The 15,110-nt window shown below is 53.2% G+C and overlaps 1 protein-coding gene across 1 annotated transcript in view; it reads left to right on the top strand.

Moving 5' to 3' along the window:
* Nucleotides 1-15,110, top strand: part of LOC144932346 (netrin-1-like) — a 97,339-nt gene that overhangs the window by 14,904 nt on the left and 67,325 nt on the right. The window contains exon 2 of the mRNA XM_078856286.1: nt 6,287-7,557. Coding sequence (XP_078712412.1) covers nt 6,393-7,557 — 1,165 coding nt within the window. The 5' untranslated portion in view covers nt 6,287-6,392. The remainder of the gene's footprint in view (nt 1-6,286; nt 7,558-15,110) is intronic.

Here is a 15,110-nt window from a genome sequence, read left to right as displayed (position 1 = left end):
TAAAGCAAAACGTAAGGACGAAGCACAGCACACACAGTGAGGCTCCTGCTACCGAGTGCGCGGCTCGCGCCGCCGTTCGCTTCCCATGCGCCGATGGCGATCGTTCGCTGGGAATCGCGCGGCGCGCGAGAGTTCTTCGTTCGATTTAGCGCGGCGCAGAGCAATCGCGCGCGACCGCTCAATGCAACCGCGCGGCTCCCCCCCCCCCCGTGAAAGCTTCTCAGCTGCGCCGCGCACCTCCGATGCATTCGTCAGCACCGCGTCCCTCGTGCCGTGCACAGGTTTGCGTAACGGGGCACGTACAGGAGCGGTGGCGCAGTGGTTAGCGCACCGCGCTTGGGGTGGGCCCATGACGCGTTCACATTTCACTCGCCGCTGATGTTGGTCGTGGCCGATAATTAAATTTAATCGCGAATGCACGACCAGCGGTAGAAGGCTCGATTTTCGGTCACGGCAAACATCGGTATCGAATGATACCCGAGCCGGTCATGGGCCAGTTTCTGTCTTTACCAACACGCATTTGATCGGCGCGGTGAAGTATGATCAAACAACTATCATTGCCGAGGGGCATCAATCTGGCAGAGGATTGGCAAGTGGCTGCACAATATCAGTGCATGTTTAAACAGTGAATGCAAAGGTGTCATACTTTGGCTGGGGATGTTTTCTCAATATGGTTATCATCAGTCGCGGTGGTGGGGGTGATACGCGTCTCGCATTTCACGACATCTGAAATGCTTTACCATGAGTAAGTGTGCAAATGTGCGCGCCATTCTATAATCTACCTGTTACACGAACAGCGCGCTCCGTCCATCGTGAGTGTCTGTGGGGAGGGGGAGGGGGTCATTGTCGAAGAAATCAGCGGAAGTTCGCGCCTTGTCGCCAGGAGAGTAAATTGACCCGACCCGGCGAGTCAATGAACTCTTCCGCAATTCCATTCACGAATCGGTACTTGTCGCCTCGTTTTCAGTCTATCGTCTCATTTGTATTGTTTCCCGGGTTTCTTTTATGCTGTCCCGTTCGTACAATTGCGTTAGCTCCATTTGACACATTCACTGCTGCGTGGTGAGATTCAATTCGCACGAATGACGCGGTGTGTTAACGCAACGCGTCACGTGACGCCCGTTGACACTCGAGCGGGCAGTCTGCAAGACCACGCGGCGGCGTTGCGGCGAGCCCGGAGTGAAATCCCAATCAGACCCCGGGGGGAGCGGGAGCCAAGGGGGGGGGGGGGTGCGTATGTGTGTGGGGGGTAACTAGAACGAGCTGCGTGCTACCCCCACACTTCCTCCCTACTTTTCGCACTGCATCCACGCCAACTGCGATCGTGGAGTGCAAGGCTAAATAAATGTATATCCTGTATATATCTGTTTTCCGATCGGCCAAACAATGCCATGAGCATACATGTGCTCATTATTTAACTTGATCCACAACTCACTGATTCACTTCAGGCACTCGCTCGCCGGCGTGCAGTCAACTCGTCATCACTCTTCTATCGCTACTACCATGGTTACTGTTCCCGTGAACTTCACTAAATTATTCCTCTTGCCATGTGAAGGACTCGGATCTCATCCACGCTGTGTTCAACTACCACACTGCAACTCACAACGCCTCTTGTTCTGCTTCTTTCCTCGCACTGTTCCTCTTATACTAGCCTCGGTTAATTTAAGAAAACTGCTTCACTCTTTTCGATTACAATTTTGGCCGTGCCGTTTGTTTCCGGCCGCTGGGCGTGTTGGACCTTTGGGCCGGCGCTCAGCAATTGTGTTCAAATGATTTATGTTGTCTCGCGAACCTGTGTAATGTACCTGGATAGCTCCGCCAGCGGCATCCGATTCTCGGCGGTGCCAACCCGAAGCGCGTTTTCGGGATCCGCGTTTGGCCCGCGAGCCGCCAGTCGAGAGGGCGCGCCGTGGGTGTGAGCCCAATGGCCGGAAAACTCCCGAGGTGCGGCCAAACGAGCGGCGGAGTTCCTGCGTGGCGACCTTTTGTTTGATTGCACACACCGGGTGTTATTACACCGACTTGCCAATGCCGGCGGTGCCACCACCCAATGTACACAACACGCATCGGTAAAACACCATCGGCCATGACGTAAACTCGATCATTTCTCCGCAGCAAATGCGCACGTTTCCCGAGAAGCTCCGCTGGATATCGCACATACTTGGCCCGCGCGCATCTTTCCAGCACCGCCTGTCGGCGCAACTGTGGATATCAATTGAGGCGAGCGCCGTGATTTGTGAGCTCACGCCGAGGGGAGATCCGCTCGATGTGTAGGAGGGGGCGGGCGGGGGGGGTCGACTCTTCTCCATTGCTGTCCAACTGTGTGGAACACCCTGGCCCCCATTGGTCGTCCGCACTGCTCACGAGGACCCATCTTGAGCAGGGAGAGGGGCCGTGCCTACGAAGGTGCGGCAGTTCACGAGCAGTTGGTTTGAGTTGCCCGACTCTGTCGATGAGACACGAACGAAAACCCATTCAGAGAGTTGTTTGTCCATAATAGAGGGTTTTTTCGGGTTAGATCGTGTAAGTAAATATATAAATGTGTCGTTAAACCCGCCACCACCCGACACAGCCAACTAGTAAGGGTTGTCACATAAACAGAACGTGGCAATTCGTCACTAGTACAGCACACCGGTGTGGTGGAGAGCCAAGCCACAACATTTGCAATCTGAGTACGACGTTTCGCCAGTAATTACAACTTGCTTCATCAGGCGGGTTTAACGACACATTTATATATTTACGCGATCTAACCCCAAAAAGCCTCTATTATAGATGATATTGGTGGCGAAAGCCTACGTTTTAAATTGAAATGTATTTGTGTTGAAGCAATGCTGTTCCCAGTTAAGTGTGGCTGCTGCTGGGATGTGGATGCGTTTATGCTGAGTGACAGATACAGCAGCGAGGTGTTTTGTCCGCTGATTCATTTTGCCGCTCACGTCCATGGTATTGCCTTTCGTTTTGTCATTTTGGTGACTCGTGTAAGTTACCCTCCTGGTCTCTCGACGTCTCACCTGGTGGACTGTGTCACCGCCCTCTGCTGACCACCACGTGAGTATTCAAGCGCTGTGCAGGTGCCATCCTGCTTAGCTTCCGAAATCAGAGAGAGAGCGGCGCATTTCGGGCGATGTGGACATAAGCGGGCCGTTTTGTATAAAGCTCAACTTCTAATCTCACCTCATTAACATTTAATTTACTTATTTTAATTCAATCCACCGGGCACCGCGTCCGCAGAATTATGCTTGGACCTTGGAACTCGTATACCAATCTACAACTGCGATGGTGCAACGGGAGTCGCACACGGGAGCCGAGCCGAGCCGAGCTCAGTCAATCCTCCTCCTGCACCACCCCGCCCGTGTTGCGCCTTGGCTAACCCGGCCGAGCCTCATGAGCGAGTGTGAGAGAGAATGCGAGAGTCTCATTGTAAACTCCACGCGCAGTTTATTTACACGCAAGCCGCTTTATTAAAACAATATCTCCGGGTTCGCGAACACGCGGGGTCAGCGTGAGACTCGTAGAGGTTTGTATTTTTAACGGCTTGTCGTGCGCGCGCGCACGTACACACACAAGGCAAACACCTCGTGTAGTACCTTACAGACTGGTGGCAATCAGGGTCGGATTAAGGCACGGGGGCTTTAGGGGCTGGATCCCAGGGGCCTCCGCCAGCTGGAGGGCCTCCAGAGATTTTGTGAAACGTTATTTCACTTGTAAATGCTGAATTTTATTTGTTGTTAGCCTTGTAAAATACATTTAATTTTTCTTTAACCCTGTTTTCCTTTTAAAAATATTACTGGGGGCCTCACAGTACCTGTAGCCCAGGGGCCTACAAAAAAAATCTTCATCCGGCCCTGGTCGCAATAAGTGCGGTTTGCGATCACCTATTAAGGTTGGGCCGACGCACGAGAGTGTGGTGTATCCAGCGTCATACCCGGCCCGCCTTTGCCACCCCCCTCCCACTGTTGATTGTTTATATACCGCATTAACAACTCATTTAAGGCTGAGCCGATCTTAGGGGAGACCCTGGACCGATTTCAGATATTCTCCACTGATGTTAACCGTGATCGGTAGTAATCGAACGCGCGTGGCCCGTAGTGGAGCGCCACTGCAACACCTCTCTCCGAGAGCGGCAATGCACGCAGACACCGATTACACCAAATACACACCGTGGGGGCGGGACCCGTAGTCGTGTGTTCACGATTCACCGGGTGGCGTTTAAACGTCTCGCGATGTGCGCACCTTGATCGGCCTCACTGCCGCGTGCTTGCGTGCGTGCGCGTGTGTGTATTCCGCGTGTGTGTGTGTATTCCGCGTGTGTGTGTGTGTATTCCGCGTGTGTGTGTGTGTATTCCGCGTGTGTGTGTGTGTATTCCGCGTGTGTGTGTGTGTATTCCGCGTGTGTGTGTGTATTCCGTCCACTCGCCGCTGACAAGGAACGCCACTCGAACGGTACTACATTAACCGCCGCCGGACAATGCAGACTGCCACCTGCAGAGTGACGGACTGTCGAGCCGCAGCCAGATTCACGCGGCGTATGAGGAGTCACGCGGGTGTTATAGGCGCGACTAAGCCGTGACCTTTTGGCTACTATGCAGACAAACACGCATTAGCGGTATGGTCCGTTAATACTCTTCGGTAGGCGATAGGATCACCGTTTAAATTCGCAGCCCCACCGCTGCTTGTAAGTCGACTGCTGAATGAAGGCATCCCCAGTCACAGTTGGGTGTCGATTGGCCGCACCACCACGCTTCATCAGACTCATCAGTATGGGTTGGTGAAGGGGATGGACCAGGGAGATTGCTCCAGATATCACTCGCCACTGATGTATAAGCCATGGTCGGGAATTGAACTCAGGTCGCAGCGCGCTAACCCACTGTGCCACTGAACCACGCATGCCTTGCGCTAATAGCCACGACAAATATACGTATGTCATACACGTGGCATGGAAATCACATCTCTCCGTATAGTGATTTCCAGTGTCTTGTAACATTGAACGCCTTGTCCATGACACCTTCAATAGCACTGTTTGTTGTGGGCCCTTGGGGTTTTGGGTCCGTGCCGTAACGGTGTTTAAAACGACGACGAAGATGATGGTGACGACGACGATATTGCACGGCTGTTCACCAAACCGCGGGGCCCCTGGCGGCGCTCTCCAACGCTGGGCGGCCACTTCTTAACGGGGAGTGGGGCAGGGCGCTAGGGGCAGGGCGCTAGGGGCAGCGACACTCAAATAAATAAATTAATGAGGGCTGGGGGCCGTGCGTCGAGGCGGGTGGTGAAACCGGGCTCTAATTAAACTGTGCGTGAAGCTTCCCCTCATTTACACCCCCAACCCCTCCTCCTCCTCCCCCTCTCTCGCTGTGCCGATAAAGCAGCTGCGTGGGAGGAAGCGCGACCCATCAGCCGTCACGATCACCTCCCAGCAGTAGCTGGAGATGCAGCAGTAGCCGCTGCAGGTAGCGAAGCGCAGTACGCTCCCCTGCAGGTGCAGCAGCAGCGGCACTGCGCTCCTCAGCCACGGTAGACGCACGGCGCGATTTCGCAACGGCTTTGAAGGCTCGTAGGATTGCCGTCGTCTCGTACGCGTGCGTTTTATCTTCACGAGTGCCCATCACAATATCTCGGTACCCGTGTGTGCTGGATATATGTATACACACGTATTGTGGTATATGTGTGTGCTGATGTATACTTATATACACGCATCGTGGCGTGTATGTTCACGTGCGCGCGATAATTGTCGCGCTCTGTTCGCGTTACGATGCGATATTTTTCACGTAGAACTTTTATAAATTGTTTCCAATCGTCTGACTGAACGTCTCTACGCTCGGACGTGAGTTTCGGCTTTTTTCGGAGAGGAGGACTCAGACGGCAAAGCAGAATTCTCGCCTTTTTCGTTCAATCACTCCTACCTCCATGTCAATATCACCGCGCGAATCAGAACAAGTATATCACGTGATCGTGATATTGATTTCATATCAAGATATTTCTTACGCTCGACTCGACTCGCCGGTCGCATTGGGGCCGCAGCGCTCAGAGCCGCACACAGACGTACTGCCGGAGCAGCACACAGACGCACTGCCCGAGTCGCACACAGACGTACTGCCGGAGCAGCACACAGACGTACTGCCGGAGCAGCACACAGACGCACTGCCCGAGTCGCACACAGACGCACTGCCGGAGCAGCACACAGACGCACTGCCCGAGTCGCACACAGACGCACTGGCGGCGCTCACGGCGGGCGACGCTGACCCTTCAACAAAACCCCTCTGTTGTGCCGTTCACTCCGGCGCAGATCTTCCGGCGACCGCTCTCAAGCACCCCGCTCGCCTCCAGGGCCTGCGTTCGGATCCAAGAGGAGTGGACGCGTCCCGGAGCTCTCGTCCCGCGGCGTCCACGCGATGGAGTGCGGCGGCAGTGGCGTCGCGGGGCTGCTGCTCGCTCTGTGCGCGCTCTGCGGGTGGTGCGTGGCCGGCGGCGCGGCCGCGTCGCGCTACGGCCTCAGCATGTTCGCCGCGCAGCAGCAGGGCCTGCCCCCGGACCCGTGCAGCGACGAGGCCGGCAACCCTCGCCGCTGCATCCCGGACTTCGTGAACGCCGCGTTCGGCAGGGAGGTGCGCGCCTCGAGTTCGTGCGGGAAGCCCCCGGCGCGGTTCTGCTCGGGTGGCCTCCTCGAGGAGCGCGGCGGTGGTGTGGCCGCCGTGCGCTCGTGCCACGTGTGCGACGCTTCGGACCCGAAGCGCGCTCACCCTCCCGCCTACCTCACCGACCTCAACAACCCGCACAACCTCACGTGCTGGCAGTCCGACAGCAACGTGCAGCCCCCGCTCAACGTCACACTCAGCCTTGCGCTCGGCAAGAAGTTCGAGGTGACCTACGTGAGCCTGCAGTTCTGCTCGGTGCGCCCAGAGTCCATGGCCATCTTCAAGTCGGCCGACCACGGCAAAACGTGGGTGCCCTTCCAGTTCTACTCGACGCAGTGCCGCAAGATGTACGCGCGGCCCAACAGGGCGACCGTCACCAAACAGAACGAGCAGGAGGCGCTCTGCACGGACGCGCATCTCGAGGCGCGCTCGCAGGGAGCCGCGGCCGCATCCTCTTCATCGTCGTCGGCTGCAGGAGACGGGCTGGTGGCGTTCAGCACCCTGGACGGTCGCCCCTCGGCGCACGACTTCGACAGCAGCCCCGTGCTGCAGGACTGGGTCACGGCCACGGACATCCGCGTGGTGTTCAGCCGCCTCCACGCGCCCGCGCCGCCGCACGACGACGGCGCCCAGCACCCGGGGGGGCCCGCGGAGTCTCCCCTCCAGGAGGGCCCGGGGGCTCCGCCGCACCTGTCGCAGGGGGCCCGCGACTCGCACTTCTACGCCGTGGCCGACCTACAGGTGGGCGGCCGCTGCAAGTGCAACGGCCACGCGGCGCGCTGCGTGCGCGGCGAACGTGACGGCGCCATGGCGTGCGACTGCAAGCACAGCACGGCGGGACCCGACTGCGACCAGTGCAAGCCCTTCCACCACGACCGGCCCTGGCAGAGAGCCACCGCCCGCGACGCCAACGAGTGCGTGGGTACGTGCGGCGTGCGGCGCGGGGGGGGGGGGCTCCAACGATACTCACGATACGAGTGGTGGTGATTGGGGTGTGAGTGGTGGTGATTGGGGGTGTGAGTGGAGCTGATTGGGGTGAGAGTGGTGGTGATTGGGGGTGTGAGTGGAGCTGATTGTGGTGAGAGTGGTGGTGATTGGGGGTGTGAGTGGAGCTGATTAGCGGTGAGAGTGATGCTCATTGGGGGTGTGAGTGGTGGTGATTGGGGTGTGAGTGGTGGTGATTGGGGGTGTGAGTGGAGCTGATTTGGGTGAGAGTGGTGGTGATTGGGGGTGTGAGTGGAGCTGATTAGCGGTGAGAGTGATGCTCATTGGGGGTGAGAGTGGTGGTGATTGGGGTGTGAGTGGTGGTGATTGTGGGTGTGAGTGGAGCTGATTTGGGTGAGAGTGGTGGTGATTGGGGTGTGAGTGGTGGTGATTGGGGGTGTGAGTGGAGCTGATTTGGGTGAGAGTGGTGGTGATTGGGGGTGAGAGTGGTGGTGATTGGGGGTGAGAGTGGTGGTGATTGAGGGTGAGAGTGGTGGTGATTGGGGGTGAGAGTGGTGGTGATTGGGGGTGAGAGTGGTGGTGATTGGGGGTGTGAGTGGTGGTGATTGGGGTGTGAGTGGTGGTGATTGGGGGTGTGAGTGGAGCTGATTTGGGTGAGAGTAGTGGTGATTGGGGGTGTGATTGGAGCTGCTTAGGGGTGAGAGTGGTGGTGATTGGGGGTGAGAGTGGTGGTGATTGGGGGTGAGAGTGGTGGCGATTGGGGGGAGAGTGGTGGTGATTGGGGGTGAGAGTGGTGGTGATTGGGGGTGTGAGTGGAGCTGATTTTGGTGAGAGTAGTGGTGATTGGGGGTGTGAGTGGAGCTGATTAGGGGTGAGAGTGGTGGTGATTGGGGTGTAAGTGGTGGTGATTGGGGGTGAGAGTGGTGGTGATTGGGGTGTGAGTAGTGGTGATTGGGGTTGTGAGTGGTTCTGATTGAAGGTGTTCGTATTCGCTTTTTGGGTGTCTCACTTGTTCTCTTATTGAGGGGCATAATGATTATATTATGGGGTTACAGTGATTATATTGTGGGATTACAGTGATTATATTAAGGAATTACAGTGATTACATTGTGGGATTACTGTGATTATGTTATGGGATTACAGTGATTATATTGTGGGATTACAGTGATTATATTGTGGGATTACAGTGATTATATTGTGGGATTACAGTGATTATATTGTGGGATTACAGTGATTATGTTATGGGATTACAGTGATTATATTATGGGGTTTCAGTGATTATATTATGGGATTAGAGTGATTATATTGTGGGATTACAGTGATTATATTGTAGGATTACAGTGATTATATTGTGGGATTACAGTGATTATATTATGGGGTTACAGTGATTATATTGTACAGGGTTCTGTTCCATTATCGGGGGGGGGGGTACAGCTGTTATCTTATTAGGGGGCACAGTTATTTCATTATTGGGGGTGCAGTAATGATCTTATTATGGGAGTGCAGTCGTTTTCTGATTAGGGGGTGCTTTTGTGGGCACGGTTTTTCATAATTCGGGGTAGCACAGTTCCCTTATTGGGGGGCCACAGTTATGATGACGTTTCTCATTGAGGCGAAGTTATTCTCTGGTGTACGTGGCGCTAGAAGTCGCCTCCTTGTTTGCGGATAGAACGCGCGGGGCCCTTCCTATGCATTGCTCTGATTGAAAACTTTCCTGCTCGCGCACATTTTGCAGCACATTCCCCACGAATTGTTATCGGGGCAACGGACGCGAGGGCACATTCTGAATGCGCGACTCTCAAGAGCTGCGCGTGACCTGTGTGCGCATTCGCGCGAGTGTGTCGTTATATTTAGGAGTTTTTTTTTTAACCATTAGCAGAATGCCCATGTCGAGTGCTGCCCAGTGCTCCATGCACGCGCGTGGACGGCACAGACAGCGGCTTGTCAGCTGCCAGTCTCGGGTGTATTTATACTCGGCCGAGCATTCGCACATGTATCGACATCTCGGCGTAAAACGCTATGCTCACGTGCAGCCTATGCCCTACTATATATAGTATTCTGCACGACGTATAGCTTTACGCCTCTCGCAATGGTTACACTGATATCCGGTCTCCTTTCCTGTTCAGCGGAAATAGTTAGCGTTTCATTTTCTTCAATCCGAATGTGCTTACCGTTATTTTCTTCATGTGTTTGCCGGTTATGTCCTTGAAACGTAAGGCACCATTGCAGAGGTTGTCAAACAGCGATAGGTCTCTTCCGTGGATGGACAATCACGAGATTAGCCGCGCTTCCTTCCCCATGATCAAAGCAGTCGAATTCATGACCGTAGTACAATATGCATACGCACTCTCTCCGTCACATTATCCATCTCTCCACATGCCAGTATTTCTTACACATCCCATCAGGCACATGGCCTTTTGGCAGCGCGTAATTTAAATCAGCATTGGTTCAACAGGAGCACAAACAAAGACGACACGGTGCGGAGTTGCTTCTGTTGAATCAATGCAGCTGAAATATATTTCAAGTGTGGAGATAGAAAAAGAAAGGAGGCATATTGTCTGAGTATTTTTTTGTAACCGATGAATACGTGGAGAACAGCTAATATTATTTGTTTATTGCAATTTATTAAGGATATTTTAACCGACAGGTTTTATATTGTGATTTAACGAATTTAATTGTTTAACATAACAGATATATGTTTTACTTAAAGCTTTCGTGACTGCATAAATTCATTCTCTTGGATCTTTTTTTCACCTGAGGACGATTGCTTGTGTTGCGATCGAAACGTCGTGATTTGTAAAATTATTTTTCTATCTACGTGACTTTACCGAAAGACCCAAAGAGTAGATATATTCTTGTTTTCGTGTTTTTTTATGATCAGCGAGCCACAATTTCACTCACTATGCAACGTAATAATGTAAGCTGTTAGGTAACTTGTGTTGGCCTCGTTGGTCGCGGGCCGACGCTAGCGGGCGCGTGGGATAAACCTTGGGATAGTCTGGCGCTGTCCTCACGGCTGCTGTCCCACACTCGTGCTAACAGCGCTTGCACCGAAAGTCTGCTGAGGCTATACGGGGCGACCTTTGCCTCTGCGTGAATGAGCGAGCGAGGTGGAGTGAGTAGCGGTTGTAGTCCTTCCACGTTTCACTCGCTGTTTCACTTTGCACGTGCCGTCTTACGCTACTTTTACTTTAATTATGACTTCACCTCCCTGGTCTCCATCTATACTATGGCGAAGGGTCATTGTCGTAAACGTCGCCTTTCATACACAGCGTTTCTTTTTTAGGCCACAGTGTTCTTGACGAATGTGTTTGTGCATTTGTTGTTGGTTGTTGAATGTGTCTGTATATTTGTTGTTGTTGAATGTGTTTGTGCACCACTGCCGATGCTGCAGTCGCAGGAGCAGCGCAGCAGATCATTATCCGCTCACCTTGTCCGGGCTAATTTTTGTTCACTCGGACATCATCGGGCGGCGGAGCTCCGACTTCGTTCAGATTTGTCACCAGATGGCCGAGTTGGTGCAACGAGCGCTCGATTGCCGTTTAGGAATGGGGGCTCTGCGTGAGATGTCCGTGCGCAGGGGCCGTCGCGAGCCGGAGGTTATTTATTGTTGTAGCCTTGCCTCCAGATGTGGCTCGAGGTTTTCCCCTGAGAGACCGTTCTCAACCTCAGTCGTTGCGCGTCTCCCGTGCCTCTGGAGTTCATGCCGACCGATCTTTCCGAGGCCTGTGTTGACCAGGAATCTGGTCGTGAGACTGTTTTGGAAGTGTACGTTTCACTTTTTCTAACCCAAAGTTCGCCAATTTGTTTGTCAAAAAAACCTCTCCTTCATGTTGATGATTAAAATAACACAACCATTAAGAGATGCAAGAGAAGTTTACAAACAATATGCAGTCTATAAAAAAAACCTTAAACTTTGAATTGCCAGCTTCCATCTGCATTACTTTGTTAGGCGTGGAATGTCATGGGATTTGTAGATGTTTGGAAATCAGAGCCAATCAGAACTTCAGAAAATGAGTTTGTTTTCGTTGTAAAATTTCATCTGTGAATTACATCATTCATCCAAACTGTTAAGAAGTGCGCTTGGGCAAGGACACGTCACAGGTAGAAGGGACGATGGTCAAGAGTAATAACGGAGTCGCATCCAAGGAATGTCCATGAGAGGACGTCTCCCTGGGAGATGGAGCAATGAGATCGGTTCGCGTTGTATAACTTATTTATGAGAGGCGCTGGCGGATTGGGGAGCCATTAAATCGGGCAGTGGATTGATCATGATTGACGATGATGCTGATTGAGCTGTTTGAGTTAAAGATATCGCAGCATCCCTAGAAGGAACGCCTCATCACGATGGTTAGCAAGGACATCTGCCGTTGGAGTAAACGTCTGTACAGTCGATAACGCGAACGTCAGTCTCTGCTGCTCCTATCTCCCGGCACGCTGCGTCACGATCCCGTGTGCTTCACAGGATATCGGTGAAACTGTTAATCCAGTTGCACATTCATTCAGGTACCTTGTGGTGCGAGTCGGGAAGAGATCTGGACCGCGATGCCAATGACGTGAGATGGTACTTTACGAAGTGAGCTGAGGTCGTGCAGTGGTTAGCACACTGGACTTGCAATCCGGAGGTCGCTGGTTCGATTATTTTAACAATGACATTTGCCACATTAAGGGATTTATATTCATTCAACAGAAGCACATGGGATTCCGCCGCTCAGACGACGATTCTCGCACGCGGAATTTGTTTGCAATACGCATCGCGCCATTCTAAGGGCGGCTCAACCAGTGGGAAAGTTCTAATCCAGTGCGGGTTGCACCCGACTCCGATTGAAACGGCAGACACTCCGGCATAACTTAACCCCTTCGTTAATCACACACGCGGCTTTACAGCCATTCTGCTTGCTTATTTGCGGGAGTGGTGGCGCAGTGGTGAGCGCGTCTATACAGTATGTATAGACTGTTTTATAGCAGAGGCTATGTTTTTGGCAATGGCTCTTCTTCATAGAATATTAAACATCGTGGTCTAACAGAATGTTTTTTTTGTACCCTCAGAATGTAAGCAAATACCAACATGAAAGAAACCCGCTCATTAATTTATCTTCAAGATAAAAAAAACAATTTACCATTACAAAAAACATCTTAAGAAATGTGTATTTTTGCCGTGTTTCAACTCCTTAACAAGTAAGGGAACAATTACATCCTAAAATATATCGTCGAGACAAGATCTCTCTCTCTCTGTTCACGTGTCGACAGCTGGAGCCTGCTTGTTAAACTCGTAGCAGTGTTGTTTTGATCCGGCCCATCTCGCACTGTGCTTATCAGTGTGGGACACACTGCAGCCCGTTGGCAACGTGCATAGATTAATTGTACAGTTTCCATCAAATCATTTATGAAAATGGTTTAGAAGAGTGGTGTGTCTTGGCAGGGCCAGATAGTTTAACCTTGGCAGAGAGTGTGGGCAAGGGCCTACCGACCATGCCTCCCTCATCCCCTGCCTGCCTGTCTGTCTTTGTCTTTATCTCACGAGCTCCGTCAATTAAAAAACACCCGTTTGCCCTTGTACCTGCAGGTGCCTTATGTCAAAGGGGGTGTTTAGCTCCTGTTTACAGCCCTGAGCCAGTGGTGGCAATTTCACGTTCATATGGTGGGGGTGAGTCTATACGTAGGGCAACCACTACTGACGTCCTCACAAAGGGGCACTCATTTGATCGACCCCACTAGGGATGATAGGCTGAGGCAATCGACCAACCAGGATATGAACTCGCAACCTTCCGACTGCGGCGACCCACTCACGCGACCGCTGAGCCAACTGGCTGGCAAAACTTGAATTGTAGAAATTTCCAAACACTGAACGATCTCGCTGCAGAAGATGGGGCTCACATCAAGACGACAGCCAATGCCGCCCTTCATGGAGACAATAACTCCTCGTCCTACGGGGTGATATCTCTGCCATAGGAATGTGGAATTTTCACCACCCGCTCCGGGCTGCAAACAGGGGATAGACACGGCCTCATTGCTCTTTTGAGCAGGAAATTACTTTCACTTTTGAGTCTCAAGCCAGGTGGATGCACGAATGTAAAAATGTACGTTTGGATGTTATCGTTAAAAGCAGAGACTGCCGTTCCTTCTGCTCTCCGGTTCCTCGCCTCCACTCACCCGATCTCTCGTAGAGGAGTGGCTTAAATGGGCCGAAGAATTTGGCAAGGGATTTTAAAACCCACAACGACTTAACGTCAAAAGAACGCAGCGAGCAAATCTTTCCCTTTGGCGCTGAGCGGTGCCGTTCGTCCGTCGCACGTTACAAATTGCGGTATCATTTTCTCTTCTTCTTAACGGCCCCGTAACCCTTGTTGTGAGCTTATTGGGTCCGAATTCCTCGGCCCGTACCTTCGGGGGAGGGGGCGCTACGCTCTTTTTCCGACTTGAGGCACAAAGCCCCGCTTTGCTCGCAGCTGCCCTCTGCGTGCCCCGGTGCGAAAGCCCAAAACAAAAGGGAGGTGGCCAGAGCAAATAAACAGGAGCCGCGCCGTCGCGCGGGCCGCGCGGGTTGCGCCGGTTGCGGAGGCTGCGGTGGGAGAGGCGCCCGCTCCTCGCGACGCTCCGGTTTCATCGGCCCCCGCAGGTGCGAGAGATTTTCTACGCTCGGTCGCGGGCTGGAGTGAGGGGGTGGGGTGGGAGGGGGGAGGGCGCCGCGAGTCGGAGGCAGGACCGGCCGGGGCTCGTGTTGTCACGGTGGGAGCGGAGCGTAAAAAATCCCGGGTCAACGGATCGACTCGCGGGTTCAGGAGACCAAAAGGCAATATAATTCGGACGGCTTCAGCTTCCAATTGATGACAGAGTGCGGCGCCCTCTTATTGCGAGAGACACCCTCGCCCCGGAGGTCAACTACCCCGCACCTCTTCTCTCTCGCGGTCGTGCTGGGTGCAGCCGCAAGGTGGTAAAGGTGCTGCCCTGCAATTACCTGACCTCCACCAGAGCGAACTCGAGACGCTATTTGGTCTACTCTTCCACGTTGATCAGCCGTGTTGGAAGAGCTGGGCGTACCAACACGTTTCCCACCAAACGATCGGCCCACTGCAGGGAACCCATTGACACCGCGGGGTGGACAGATGAGGCGCTGGGCGGAGGGTTTCAGCTACTTGCCCCCCCCCCCCCCCATTGTTGCAACCGCCGTGCCAGGAGATGGAATGGAACCGGAGCGTTCTGCATCGCGAGTCCAGCAAGCTGCTGACCGTTGCACCACTGTGGCAGCTGCCCTGTTGTAGATCCATAACCAGAAGGCGATTTTTCTACTCAACTCTGTGGATAGGTGACCCTGAGTTTGTTGCAAACGTTGTTCAGGTTAAGGCTTCTCATAAAATTACCAATAAGCGATATGCGATTGCATAATCGTGCCCAATACCCTGGTCTATTGCGCAGCGTGAAGCAATCACTCACGATGGCTCTAAAAATTAAATCTTCACTTGTTTGCCTTTCCAAGGTACAGTGAATGGAAAGCTTCTCTTCTTTCTTTCTATTCCTCACCAGGACGTC

The sequence above is a fragment of the Lampetra fluviatilis genome, chromosome 5, assembly GCF_964198595.1.
Source record: "Lampetra fluviatilis chromosome 5, kcLamFluv1.1, whole genome shotgun sequence".
Taxonomy (NCBI): Eukaryota; Metazoa; Chordata; class Hyperoartia; order Petromyzontiformes; family Petromyzontidae; genus Lampetra; species Lampetra fluviatilis.
This window is presented reverse-complemented; position numbering and strand designations above follow the sequence as displayed.